The sequence below is a fragment of the Corvus kubaryi genome, unplaced genomic scaffold (assembly GCF_017639235.1).
Source record: "Corvus kubaryi isolate FWS band 111438036 unplaced genomic scaffold, C.kubaryi_AGA036_p1.0 76, whole genome shotgun sequence".
Classification (NCBI taxonomy): Eukaryota; Metazoa; Chordata; class Aves; order Passeriformes; family Corvidae; genus Corvus; species Corvus kubaryi.
The window spans coordinates 14039872-14054731 of record NW_024582063.1 but is presented as its reverse complement, the minus strand read 5'-3'; the positions used below and the strand labels follow the sequence as shown (position 1 = coordinate 14054731).

Sequence of the window (14860 nt, the reverse complement as noted above, 5' to 3'; positions counted from 1 at the left end):
CCACTGGGAGAGCACCACAATAATTTCCCCAGAGCTGCAGTCTGATGCCTATCACAACTAATTGTTTCAGCTGAATTGAGAAAAGTTTATTTTCAAGATTATGACCCTTCTCATTTCCCAAAATATTTTCTGGATAAATATACATAGTTATACCACAGAAACACGCACCTTTTTTTATATATGGGCACCCTCTGGGAAGTTATTGGTGGCCCCGAGGGGGAACTTGATAGGGATCCTGAGTATTTATCCATGAGTCTCCATTTTGCAGGAACATATTCTAATGGGGGATCAGGTGGCCACTGGATGTTTGGTCTTCCTCCCATCGAAGACAGGGGAGTGCTGGCTTGGTCATGGTGTGGTGGCAGTGATGACCTACTCATATTGTTGAAGAACACTGATGATAGGGACCCATGACCAGAGTTCATTTTTTCATTTGCTAGCTGTGGGCAATATTTCTCTGGGAGGAACTGATTCTGTGAAGTAGGAGTGAGGGGTTGGAAGATGGTACTCATGCTACTTAGACTCTGCTGGGTATTTTGTGCACTTTCAGAGAGAGGATGTTCTTCTTGGCAGATGGGGCTGAGCTGGAAATCTTCTCCATCCATAGGAATGTAAGGAGCCAAGGTTTCAAGGTCCAGTTCACTAAAGTCAGTCTGTGCAAAGATAAAGGAAGTTCATAAAGAAACTGTAAGTTAGTAACAGTTGTGGCAGTTAGTGTGATACGGAATACTAACAGATGCAAAGATGAAAAATCACTGTATGCCAAATTTACCTAATGAAACTGGCCAACTCCTGTTTAAAGACGTCTTAGTTCTGTGCTAGCATACATGCTCATATCATCAGCAGCAAAATTAAGACAACAAACCAAAGGAAAAAACCTCCCAGAGGAGCAATATTTGGTAAAGCAGCTTGCATGCAGCCTCCAGCATCACTGTGATCTGAAGTAGATATTGTTTCACTAAGCTTTGAATAACTTGTCTGCCAAGACTCTGCAACATGTGGCACATAGTTCAACCTCAGGCTTTTTCATGTTAAAATAGAAAATACAGCTTTCTCATAAACCAGCTACATAAAAAAAAAGGTGTCTAAAAATGCAAAAGTTGAAAAAATTTAGCCAGAAGGATACTATCACACTGTATTCTTTTTTCCCTTGGAGGACTAGTCATACCCACAGTCACTTCTCTTGGCATTTGACCAGAGCTGAACAGAGGGGATAATCAATGTTGGTCCCCCAGTCAGCTCATAACACCTCTGCAGCACTTTTCTAACACTCGTTTTTCCCACCAAAGCAGCTGATGTGGTGGGACACACCTGAACAAGCAGATGCTGAATCTGACAATACTGAAGTTTGCACATGCCAAGTCTTGCACCAAGTTTCATCCTGATCCACACTTTTCTCCTATCTGTCCACTCTTTCTCTTGCTTTCATTTCTGTTTCTATGTCCAGCCTTAGCCAAAATTTCTTCAGAACATGGATTACAACCTACCTAAGCCTGTACATTGTGTTGGCAAATTTGGACCCCAGCACCCCAAACTTTCTGTAGGATTAATAGATGAAGATGAGTGTGAGGTCTGCGCTACCAATCAGTGATGCCTGTTCCTTTCTCTTAACTATAAAGTATAAGCTCTTCACAAAGGCATTTCAATTAAGTATCTAAAGTTACATAAGCTGAATCAGGCCCACACCTTTTACTCACTAGCTCACTTGCTGTAATGTTGCAACAGTGGGTTTATTTATTTATAGGGGAAATTTCTACACTTACACCATGATTAGAATGCGGGAGATGGAGACTGTGTGTTACTGTTGTGCACATAATACTCAAGTCTCTCTGAAAACCTTCAAGAGGCAAAACAGGAAGAATGTATCTTAAATGAGTTTTCATTTTGTAGTTAAAGGAGATATATGCTATGGGGGGCATTCCTCTCTCATTTGGTTGTTTTGCAAGAATCATTTATATTTTGTTCTAGAAAGGATGTTTACTCATTAGTCATTCGGCTGGATTTAAAAACAAATTGCTGCTGCTTATATTCTTTATCCAATCTACAGAAGGCTCCAAATTTTGAAAGCTCTCTGGTGATCCTTTCTTAGCAATGCCACCACAGCAACACTCTAAACCTCGTGCTTCAGAGAGTAAGGGACAGATTGACATGGCAGCTTTTGGAAATGCACTGTTTTGTTAACGTGCATCCAAGATTTGGTGTACATGATTTGGTTTACATGCTGTATCCCAATATCCGCACACAAAACATGCAGCTGTACTGTCTACCAGCAGGGGACTGATTTTGGTGGCTTTTGGAAGACAAAGTTCATTACCTGGGAGGTGCACTGACTTTTTGATTCGGTGTCCATGGCAAAAAGTTTTTCAATCACCTCGATCTTAAGATCTTCATTCACAGAACTGTAATAATCTCCTGGGCTGCTGGGCTGCATGGAAATAACAATTTGTTATAGGCAGGAAGACAACCACAGTCCTGCCTCAGCATCATGACATTTATACCACACTGTTATTCAGTAACAGATCTTTCCTACAAAAAGTGAATGACCAGACTGTATATTTAGTGCCCTCAGAATCCCAAACTGTCCATTTCTATCATAAGCTTTTTTCTGACACAAGATTGTCAATACAAAACATAGGCACCCATTACAGGAACCTATTTGTGCTCTTATTTTAAATGTTTTTTGGCAACTTAGACCAGGAGCAAGAAATGTGCACCATTAAATACTACTGTCAAGAAAGAAGGTACTTAGCAATACTTCCATGCTTTTCTTAAGACTGGATGCCCTCTGGTAAGAGTGGCTCTAGCTCTTGGGAGCAGTGCCACGTAAGCATGTTCATTCCTTCAGTGGGAAACTCCAAGGAGCTGCTCTCAAAAGTCTGACTTGGCTAAGCTTCCTAAAAGCTGCAGCCTTCTATTTAACAGAAAGAGGATGGGTCTGGGGCAATGCTCCCAGCAGCCACTGGCTTTTTATAAAGCCACTGGCTTTACACTGGCTTTTTATATAAGGCTAACTACATGAAAGGTGGTAGCATGTTCTCCTACTAGTTGTTTTATCTGTTACAGTAATTACTGAGGGACAGCTGGGCAACAACGAGAACTGCAGTGTGAAGCCAGGATATTGTTCCCATTTGATAGTTTTGCTATTGATTCTTAAGGCATGATGCAATATAGGAAGGATAGAGATATGCTGGGCCTTGCTAATAAGGAGTGAGACAGGACCGTTAACACAAAAATGTCTACATATATTGATGGGATTTGCATCCAAAACATAACAGGCTTTTAATGTTTTTCAAGCTCTTCTTACCGTGGAACAGCTACTGTTGCTGCTTGCACTTGGAGTACTGCTGCCAGGTGCAATCTGAGGCATTGTAAAGGATGGTATTGTCAGTGTTTCACCTTGAGCAGGGTGGCTTTTCATTTCCACTGGCCATGCTTTGTTTGGTGTCAAAACAGCATTGGTGAAGGCAGGGGCTTCCTCAAACTTCTGTGTTCCTGGATGGAGTTTTAACAATATTAATGAATACTTTTATCTGGTGCAGTGTTATGATGTAACTGCAGCTATTCATTAAAAGTAAACACTGCTCCTAGTTGCCATGACAATAAGTTGGCATAGACTTAATGCATGTTATTTAGTCAGCAAGAAAGCCTGATTCTGCTCTCATTCACGGAAATTTTCCACTGGTGTGAGCATGTGGGCTCTTTTAGCCATTACTCCCAATTTGTACACACGGCAAACAGACCTTGTCTATTAAGTTTCTAAATGTAGGCTCACACGTGGTTCTTTGTTGCACAAAAATAATTTATACAAATACTAACCAAAATCCAGGGAAATAATGGCATCACCAGGTGTTGGTGCCAGCTGAGCAAGTTCCTCTGGTTCTTCCTTTAGCTTAGTAAACAAGAAGTCACTCTTCTCTGTCGCAGGGATGCCGCTGTCATAGGCAGTCTTCATTGTCAGCAGGTGAGGCTTGAAGAGTGATTCTGTTTGGTCCATGGAGAACACAACATCGTTCTTCTCAATTTCACTAAGAAGAAAATAGGTTTTAGGCATTTTGTACTGTAAAGATGAAAGATGTGGATAAAGTAGGCAGTACAAACTTTCTGAGGCTGGGGCTATAGGAGCATTTTGGCCTCTCGGTTGCACGCCAGGCTCTCGACAGGCGAGGCACAGTTCCAGCGTTGCTGAGCCACCACCATCTCAGATGACGCAGAGAGTGTGGTCAGGACTTCTGTGGGAATACTCGGGGCTTTGTTGCTCTGCTTTTTAAAGGGATGTAGTTGAGGCTGTAATGACTATTACTCAAATAAGTATTTCCTATTTTGGCCCCAACTAGGACCAAAAAAACTTGAGTTTTGCCAAATGAAGGCAAAACTTCTGATTGGTCCTGATTTTTGAGGCTGTAAACAGCTTCTCCTAGCAACATGAGATACAATTACTACGTAGTTTTATCTCTTGGTCACAGCATTAGAAAAACAAAACACATTAGCAGTTGTGTTACACAATAAAGTACTCGGTGCAGACCTTACACTGGGTTGCATGAGCACAGCAGCCGCTCTACAGAGGAGAAAGGCTGTGGTGTATTTCAACAGCGCATATGTGAACAGGCATGCCACATTTTTCATTGATGTCTAACATCAGTAAACAAGACTGAACAAACATGACTAAGCTGATTTCAGAACAACAACGCTGAATAAATAGACCCTTGAAAAGCTCCTCCAAATACTGCGTTTCTCCGGCACACGAATGCACACGTGTTCTGAACCCACCTCAGCACGTAGTTGACACAGACAATGCACTGGGGCTGTAGGTTTCGGGTGTTGTAAATCACAGTTCCTTGGGTCTCCAGCCATACGTATCCCCCGTGCTTGGCAAGCATACGGTACTGGCCCGTCACTACTTGACCTTTTGTACACACTGAGAAAAGGGGGCAGAGATATAAATAATGCAGCAGGACAGGAACACACAACATGTAACACTTGTTTTAAATACACCCATTTCTGAGTTTTCATTATGCAGAAGTGCACTAAGGCATTTCTTAACAAGGATGTGCTTAACTCTGGGGAAATTCAGCCATTTTAAACATGAAAGGGGCTGTTCATTTGAGGCTTCTACTCAAGACTGAAAATTTGAGTTCCAGCATTTGAGTTCTTGAGATGGTCTGAATCTTCAGATCAGAATGTGGAATTTTAAAAATTTAATATAATATTCCAACTGCTCCCAAAATAATGCCTGCTGACTGCATGTTTCTTGAGTCCCTGTTGTACTGTACACGTCTCAGTTTGGGCTTCCAAATTGATCTGTAGAAAAGTGAATTTATTGAGGAAACTATTTTGGTTTTTAGGAATTATTAGGAAATTAAAAAATTAGGAATAGTTTCCTTATTTAGGTGATTGATAATATAAGAATCAGATGATTTAAAAGCTATATTCACTAAAAATTTTTTTAAAATTAAGATCTTGTGGTAGTAATATCACTCTTAAAAAAGTATAAAAATTAAGAATAGTAAACAGGACTGCTTTGTCTAGACAAAAAAAAGCTGAACTACTGTATTTCTCCCTCTGGTTGAACTGTGTTGTTCCTGTGCAAGCTTGGAATTAGCAGCCTAGAAGAAACCAAGATCCATGTGACCAAATCAAATAATGTTTATTTAACTCTGTTTTTTGAACTGTCCTGTGTTTTTCAAGCAATAAATTGACAATAGTACAACTTGGGTTTAAAGCTTCTAAATGTTTGAACGGTGAAATCTGTAGCCCTGCTATCCCCCAATTTTGCAGTATTTGCAGAGAATGAGTTTTCAGTGGGGAGCTTTGGACTTCTGAGATGTAAAGTTTTATGATGTCCTGTCTGTTGTAATTCAAAGTTGTCAGTGAAGAAAAAATAATGTCGATCAATGGCAATAAAATCAGAGCTGGAGTAGACAAGCAATACTCACACTAATAAGAGCTTGTACTTGTAAGCAGATATAGTCACACTGAGTAGCAGCAGAAATGGGAACTGGCTGAACTAAACCTGACCACACATTGGCAACCTTTCCTTTTAAACAGCTTTTACATCCAAAAGAAGTATGCCATCAAACTAATGCCTTAGAAATAATGCAATTTGACTCAGGAGGACTGGGAAATTGATTCTGTAGTCTTTCTACAGAAAAATTCCTTGTGAATGTGGCCATTAACAGAAGCTATTTATTGTCAGCCTCTCCTACATCGCCACCATACAAATGTACAAATCCAGGCCTGTAAAATACAACAACTGTTTTGCAGATAATTGTTGCTGTGTTTATCCTTCTATTTCTGAAGTTTGTTTGTTTTCTTCCTAGGAGTATTTAATCATCCTTCATTTAATTTATTTAGACAAAGTAGAACATTACTTTTATTGATTAAATACTTCTGGTGGAACAAAATCAAAAGGCTTTCATTTCAAAGTGTTTTAGTGACTGGACTGTTCTGCTCTGATTGTGAAACATAATTACACTGCTTCCTAATCATCAGTTCATCAATAAGAGTCACAGTGTAGGCGCCTGTTACATTACAAAGAAGCTTTTTACTGCTTTAATCTTTTTTATTATTATTATTCAAAGCATGTCATGTTCTGATATAATAAAGTACAGCAGAATCCCTCCATGGGGTAATCTCATAAATTACTAATACACTTGTAACTGCTGACTTTGTCATCAATGCTACATTTAAGGTCCTGCCTTCAAAGTGAACTTCTCACTTCTCTCTTTATTTTTTAAAACTTTTTATAAAGTATACATTACCTGTATCTGTGCAGAACTAGTTACATGTCAATGAAATAGGCTCCAATTATATTCCTTATCTTTGTGTGGAGAGGGGGAAGGCAGGGATGAATTTAATAGAACACAAAACCATGATTCCCTTGCAAGGCTTGCTGAACTTCTGCTATGTACTACCAAGTGGCTGGTCCCAGGTGGTGACAGTCAGCTCCCCACTGAAGTCAGGAGCTAAATTCCCACTGGCTTTAATGGCAACAAGACCAGCTCTTAGTGGAAAGATTCTTAATTATAGATTATAGATTCTTAAATATAGATTATAGATTCTTAATTGCTGAATCAGAAAATACAGTTTTACAGTCAATCTGTTTTGTAGATTTATGTAACAAGACAGAAATTTGCATCTTGCTTGTGTAACATAAAACCCGGGGTATGTGAAGCACTGCCAAGCGCACGCTCATCTTCCACGCGATAGTGACTAATTAAGGCTTCCGTGCTCGCTCTGCAGTTGTACTTCCAGCCATGAACACAGGCACTATTGTGGCTTGCTTGAGCGTGAGGCTATTTCACCTCAAGAAAAAAACCCCAACCCTGCAGTACAGTAAAGCTGCAAGAAGCATGATTTATCACTAAATTAGAAGGAAGGAAAGGGAAGGAGTTCTGCTTTGTGCAAGAGATTAATCTGAGGTTTTTCCTTCCAACTTCGGTCTCCTTCCTCTATTTCCCATACATCTTTACAACACTAACTGGTGGGCACTCAGAATTGATGAGTGCATTACTGCAAGGAGATATACTCTATACGTAGCGTATTTCTAATAAAAATTATTGTTTAATAAATGCAAGTGGGCTGAACATGAATTTTGAGCTGGATTGAGGACGTGGCCAGGGAAAATGAGTAAGTTCTGTATAGCCACATGCTTGGAGGAACAAGTAAGGTCTGTATAAGCTCTATACCAGCTTGGTTACCCTGTGCATTACACAGCACCTCAGTGGCACACAATGGAATCCAGGCATTTCCTGTTGGAAGGGTTTATGTGTGTTTTGTCAAGTTGCAGCTGGCTGTCACTTTGTCTTTGTGGTTGTTCTCCGACTTGGTAAGAAGCCTGATGGTCCCAGAAGACACAGGTACTATTTATCTTAGAAAAACTAAAGGGGTCAAATTTGCTGGTGATTTAAACTGATGGTTCTGTTGTGGGCAACGACATTTATCACAGCAATAGACTTTGGTCCTGTGCTTTGAACAGTAAAAAGATAATCCGTGCTGATCCTGTGCTATCATAAATCCTATGGAACAGTTTGAGCCTAAACATTTATAACCTCTACGGTGCCTTGAGGACTTTTGCTGGTGCAACACCACCCCTCTAAGACTTACTCTTGCATTCATTCTGCTTCTTGATCAGACCTTGTACCCTGCAGCAAGTTTGCAGGACATGGCCCTTTTCAGTGGGCACAAATGGCATCTAGACACACACCCTGCACTTTGTGAGGTTAATTGAATTGCTGGAGTGAGGAGAAACATCTGTTAGTGCCTGGTCATGGTGAGTACTAGAAACTCTCCAGAAATCTTTCCATGGACAAGTAACTCAGTGCTCCCGTTTCATTAACTAGATAGGGATAACCAACAAGGGCTTGCTCACTTTCCCTTTCCTGTTACCAAATGGATTGCCAGCTCCCATTTTATTCCCTCCCTGGTGGTGTCCCATTCTTAGAAATCCAACTCAATGATTCAAAAGTACCAGTGCAGCACACCCCCTGATTTCTCAGGATGACTTTTAATAGCCCAGCATAGGGTATGAACATCCTATCTATAAATACCACTTACTCATTTTTATTGGCAAAACCACTAAAATATTACCTAAGAAACAATTTTAAAAATTACGTTCCCAAATAACTCTCACTAAGTATTGGCTGATCTATTTTTTTCTTTTAAGCAGCTTTGGAAACAGGATGATTCATATCAACACTGTTTTACAGCATACAACTTTCAACACTGCCAAACATTTTTTTCAAGAAACATTTCAACTTAAAACTGTCCTGAATTTTTGCCATTGGAGCTAACCCCTTAAGGTCAGACAGCTATTCTTTGCTGCAACTTTTCTCTGGGAAGTACAGAAATATTTTCTGTAAGTCTGTTTGGCAGGCAATTCCCCACAGATGTGACCTAAGTAATGGGCTTTTTCCTGAGGACAGAGACCTTCATCACAGCAACTACAAGGCGTGTGGGGTTTTTCTTTATGATCTTCTAGGTTCCAGTCTAGCTGTTTTGCTTTGTTTCTATAAAAAGAGCATCTGCAGAGGTTTTAGTGATGTGTTGCTGAGAACTCTCCAATAAACTGGTTCGGGGGCCATAACAGCCAAGGGTGGGAAATGTCATTTGTACATTAGTGTACCACCTTGTCTCCAGCCAAAGCACCAACTCTTAAGGACAGAGACTAAAGATTTAAATCCAATTATTTTAAGACACCTGATGTGAGAGAGATGGAAATTGTAACTGTGTGGCCTGCTGAAGAGAGGGATCTTGGATCTGATCCCTGCTCCCAGAATAATTCAGGTACTTTACTTTAAGAACAGCTAGAACAGTTTTAGCTATGGGAGCAGTTCCCATAGGCATAACAATAACAAGAAGCAGCTGTTCCTGGCAATAGGTATTATTTGTATAACGAATATCCCTTTTGGAAAATCTCCTTGCACATCTACTTTGGATGGGGAAGATAGTTGTTATTTGATAGCAAAAGAAAGACATTTGAAAGAACACTGCAATAAGCTCTTCCTATTTCCCTTTAGCTCTGCCTGCTGAGCCCAACAGCACATGAGAAAGATAAACATAGAATGGTTTGGGATCTTTAAGGGACCTTACAGATTGTCTAGTTGCAGCCCCTGCCATGGGCAGGGACACCTTCCACTGGACCAGGCTGCTCTGAGCCCCATCCAGGCTGGCCTTGAGCACTTCCAGGAATGAGGCAGCCACAGCCTCTCTCAGCAACCTGTTCCAGTGCTTCACCACCCTGATACTAAAGACTTTATTCCTAATATTTCATCTAAACCCACCCTCTGTCAATCTGAAGCCATTCCTACTTGTCCTGTCACTACATGCTCTTGTAAATAGTCCCTCTCTATTATTCCTGTAGGCTCCCTTCAGGTACTGGAAGATCAACCCAATTCCTTCTCTTTTCTGGGCTGAACAATCCCAATTCTCTTGGCCACCAGTAAATGCCCTTCTCACCAGGTTAGAACTGCCTACCTCAGCTTTTCAAATTTTCAGCTGAACCTTGCACTATACCTTAGAGGGGCAGTGATTCTCTCTAACATCCAAGTTTAGTTTTAATTATGGCAAAAAACAGACCCTCGGGAAAGACCAGCACCAGATTTCAGCTAGACAAGCAGAGTAACCTGGTGTAAATACTGCTCTTGGAGAGTATCTGCACACAAAATGCACTTGTATTTTCAACTGCATATTGAGGTACCCACCATTTATGCTTTACATGCAAACTACAAACAAAAATAAGAACACGACTTACGGTTCTGATGACTCTTGGTCATACTCTCTGAATCCAAGGCATGGTAGAACTCATATGCTGAACGACCCAGCAGCTCCTCTGGATGGTATCCAATCAACTCTGTTATTCTTGTTTAACAAAAAAAAGCAAGTATTTAAAATTCAGGTCACTGTAGCCTTATGCTTACATGTGCAGGGCAGCTATCAGCTCGAGTCCTTAGACTAAGAGAATTAAAAAAGCAATACGAGAAATTCTGAGCTTCCAAACACATGAGAAGCTGTAGAGGACTTCTGATCACATTCTGAAATATGTCCGTGTTCAGAATAAACTGCCTTGTACTACTACTGGAATAAAAATTCCTAAGGATGTCAGTATGTGCATTGCCAATTTTCTTATACCTATTGCATGCTATCTGTAATAGAAAGTATCAAGTTTTGTTACTGACAAAGTTCTCAAGCTGTCCACTACATGCAGAAACTCCCAACGACCACCATTCAAAATCAAATATGTGTGAGGGGGTAGTGGTTGGCGCCACCAGGTTTAAAAGTATGCATACATTTTAAAAACATACACAAAAGGGTTAAATCACCACTTTGAGCACTGTTTTAAATAAAATAAAAATGCCAGGTGATAAATTATGGGCAGTTAAAAGAAAAAAATGCTCGTCTACTTAGTCTTTCCTCAGTTACCTGAGAACTTTGGCATATGGATTAGGTTACTTGGGTGACTAATCCACAAACTAAGTAGGATTTTACACAAAGAAAGCTATGATCTCAAAAACTAGACTTTTTTTTCAGAGTATTTCTGACACAAGGCAGGATTTCTCACAAGTTCCTGAATCAATGAAAATAGGTCATCAAACTGTGCAGATGATTTTCTCTAATGAGGGGGTGGAAAAAAAATGTACTTCAATTGGAAATACCATCACACACAACTTTACAGGAAACACGGTGAGTTTAAAAAAGTACATAAAATTAATTCAAAAGCAAAGATTATCTTCTGGTTTACAAGACAGTGACTGACACTCTTGCATGCATCTTCCTAGCTCCTAAATTCTAACAATAACCTGTAATACAGAGAACAGCAGCAGAAAGGACCCAAACTGATTGTGAAGCTGTCAGAATCCTTTAAAAGCTGGGAGGTTTGCAAGGAATGGTCACATCTTGCAGCACCTCACAGCTGTCAGTGGCAGTGCCCAGGTTTTGTGCCTCATCACTAACTCACTCGGAATGGCTTTATCTGGCCACCACCAGAGTTGATTTGTGGTGTTGCTACTTTTAAGAGACATCCTCAGGTTTGGGTGCTCCCTGGAAGGACAGCTTTGGCCTAGCCCTCCAGACACAAGCATGTCTTTACAAGACAGACATGTAAATACTGTTAGACAAACAGAGCAAAAGCATGGTATTCATCTCCTGGATCCCCCTCCAGCAAGGAAGACACATAAGATGGGACTATTTTGTGTATGGCTTGAACGCCAAGGTATTGAGTCAGCTTTTCCCTCACCTCCCCCTCCACAGAACTCTATAGCTCATAGCCCTAGGACACCTTGGTTTTGTCACTCTGAAAACTCTTCTCTGTCCTGATTTCCATGGAACAAACATGGGTTTATAAAACTTTAGTTGAGCAAAAGCTGTAGCTTGTATTGGGTTCCCCTCAAAAACTTACTCTTCTGTTTATGTTTCTAGTTTTATTTACAGTCACAATTATTGTGTTTTATTTACACAACAAAGGGGAAATGTTTGAATCCAGGTTTCAAAGAGTTTTTTTTTACTCTCTTTGCTGACAAACTTCTGAGCTTTTAAATTGCATCCCACTCAAATCTACCTTTTTTCTGAAACCACAATTGTTTTTTCTTTCTTATTGAAAAGTAGTTCTCATCATGAGTTGGTCATCAAAGCTGAATCATCAGGAGAAAACAACAAACACTGAAGGAGTCCTAACAAAATTAAGGCTCACAAAATACAGTTGCTGCTAGCCTTTACACAGCCAGCTGGGACACAAGTAAGTGACCAGAGGCTTTGGCAGGACCAGTGTAAACATACGGTCTTTAAAAACAGAAACGATGGCCTTTTGTTATATAATGGCACAATATCATAAAGCCATTCCAGTTAGTTTGGAGCTCATCGCAAGGGGAAGGATTTTAAAGTTCAGGAAGTTGAGTATTTACTCTTAATCCAGTCATTGGGAGCTGAGAGCCAAGTGGGGGTTGAGCAGGGAGAAGGAAAAGGAAATGAAGATAATGGGGAAAAAACAGAAGCACCATGTACCCAGCAGCACCAGTGCAAATCCAAACCCACATTACAGCCTTCATGGATGTGAACAGTGGAACTGAGACAGCAAACGAAAACTACACGGTACAGCAGGCTCAGGGACTCTTCTTATATGGGAATTGTCATCTCTATACAAAATTTATGTATTCCAATCCTGTAATTCCCCTTCTCAAACTGCTCCTTGCTGTTCATAATGAGCACCCTCACTATAAAATTACTCTTCTTGTCATTCCATGGCACAAAATGACTTGTGGTGCAATCCTGCTGTGACAATGACAAATCTAATTAGATTTAATGTAATCTTGGACGGAAGTTAGCAAGTGGTCGGTTGGTAGTATCTTTTTACTACAACCAACTACATATTACACGAAAAGATAAAAATAAGGTATCAAAAAATTACCCACAAACCCCACAACACTGGCTAAGTTCTAAACCGATGCCTGGTAACAGTGAAATACTGATAAAGAGTAATTGTTTTAAAATAGTTACTTTAAAAAATAATAATAAATGGCTAAACAGCCTCTATGCTCTCATTGACCTATCTGTTCATCTGTTAACACTATTCAGATTCATTATACTTCTCGTTGAAGACTCCTAGCATTGACATGATTTTTTTAAAAAAATTGTAGAATGTTCCTTTTTCCCACACACAAAACCCCCCTAAAACGGGCTGACAGTGTTTCCTAAATACATTTTAAAATACCACTATTTTATAACAAACACTATCTCTCCAATAATTGTTATCTCTATTAGTTTTGGGTGCATAAATTGGCAGCTCACACCCTCTAATAATAACTTTCTTTATTCCTCCAGTGGTGCTGCTGACCCTGAAAAACTTTAAAAAAAATCTTACAGGCTGCAGGCTGTGCAGGGCTGGAAATCAGATTAGCGTATTTCGTGCCACATTATACACCAGGCTCAAGGCAGGCAGCTATCCCGCTATCCATCACATCCATCCTGTTGCTCTCCCAAGATGTTTGTGGAAGAAGACTGGGCACAGCCAAGAGCCTGAGCAGCCCCTGGGCCAGGAGGCAGTGAGTGTTTCAGCACAGGTCCTTGCCCTGACCTCACCGGAGCATCACTTTGAGGTTTGCCAGTGAGGTGCACCCTCCAAACTCCATGTGCTCTCCACAGGAGCCTCAGCAACACAAAATGCCAAGTGAACACACAGAGGACTAAATGCAAAGGAAAAGGCATCCCACGGAGCTATGAGAAGGAGGAGTACACAGCTAAGGAAGTCAGGGAAACGTCTGTGTCCCATGGCACCAAGGGATCATTTACAAAACTGAGTTCAGGCACAAGACTTCCACTTTTGCTTAGACACCAGACAGAAAATTGCTCTTTGTGCAAGCTGTGGAATGACAAAATTAGAAAACAAACTGTATGGTGGTTTTGGATGGCATTCCTGCCATGGTAGGCTTTGTGTTTCCTTTGCATCTGTAGAATGCTAATTAGTAAGATAATAATAATTTTTTTTGTTGAAGACGACAGGTGGGCTGCAAGGCTGTTTATTTTCCTGTTACCAGCTCATTTCTGAGAACACAAATTTCTCACGAACACACCTTTGGGGGAATCTTAATTTTTGCCAGAGTGGCACTTCAGTTTTCCGAGCTAAACCTGTCATCATGATGTACAGAGGTCAAAATCTCAGAAAACACAGTGAAGAGGTGGGCAATACCCATCTGCAGTAGCAGATCTGTCCCAGCTGCCACCACTCAAGTGCGTTTTGAGCACTATTTCAGTTTCCCTTATATATACTATATATATAAGTATCTTAATATTTTATTTTTGGGACACAGAAAAATGGCAAAGTTTTGTGCTTAGGGTACACAATCAAGAAACAAGTGATCTGAATCCTATTTCTAGGTTTGCACAACTTTGCCCTATTTTATCTCTTTGAGACATGGCAAAGCAAACAAAACTCACTGCTTTGAGGGTGCATTTCCTACAAGATGAGCTAGTTCAAGTATTTTTTTTTTTCTTAAAATTGTGCTTTTCTGTCCCTTTATAGGAACACAAAGCTTTTCATTGTATACCATTTCTTGAGTTAAAATAGTATGGTAAGAACCATCAGAACTGAGAAGTCAGGCTCTGTGAAAGACTGCTCTAATGTTTACTGCTCATAAAAAATAGCTGGGTGTATATTTGTCGGGCCCTGTGCGGACTCTGTGTGTGAGGGTGTGGATCTCTTAACAAAGTCCTTCTGTATTCAAACTGTTACCAAGGTATTGAAGTTAAAATGGTCTTGGAGGGAACAAACAAAACAAAGTTATACTTAAAGCAGAATGAGTTAAAAAAAAAAAGAGAAAAAATAATAAAGCCTAACACAGACACCGTGCCTGGGGTAAAGCACTCTGTCAGC

The 14860-nt window shown here is 40.3% G+C and overlaps 2 protein-coding genes across 3 annotated transcripts in view; one reads left to right on the top strand and one right to left on the bottom strand.

Moving 5' to 3' along the window:
• LOC121675754 (collagen alpha-1(II) chain-like) overlaps positions 1-14860 on the top strand; it is a 91642-nt gene that overhangs the window by 45187 nt on the left and 31595 nt on the right. The window lies entirely within an intron of this gene.
• The window catches only part of EPAS1 (endothelial PAS domain protein 1), a 41657-nt gene that overhangs the window by 4983 nt on the left and 21814 nt on the right, over positions 1-14860 (bottom strand). For both annotated transcript variants that reach the window (XM_042051855.1, XM_042051856.1), the window contains 6 exons: positions 10250-10356; positions 4768-4915; positions 3817-4025; positions 3305-3492; positions 2315-2425; positions 169-653 (listed from right to left, as the gene is read on the bottom strand). In XM_042051855.1, the coding sequence (XP_041907789.1) occupies positions 169-653; positions 2315-2425; positions 3305-3492; positions 3817-4025; positions 4768-4915; positions 10250-10356 (1248 nt within the window). The remainder of the gene's footprint in view (positions 1-168; positions 654-2314; positions 2426-3304; positions 3493-3816; positions 4026-4767; positions 4916-10249; positions 10357-14860) is intronic.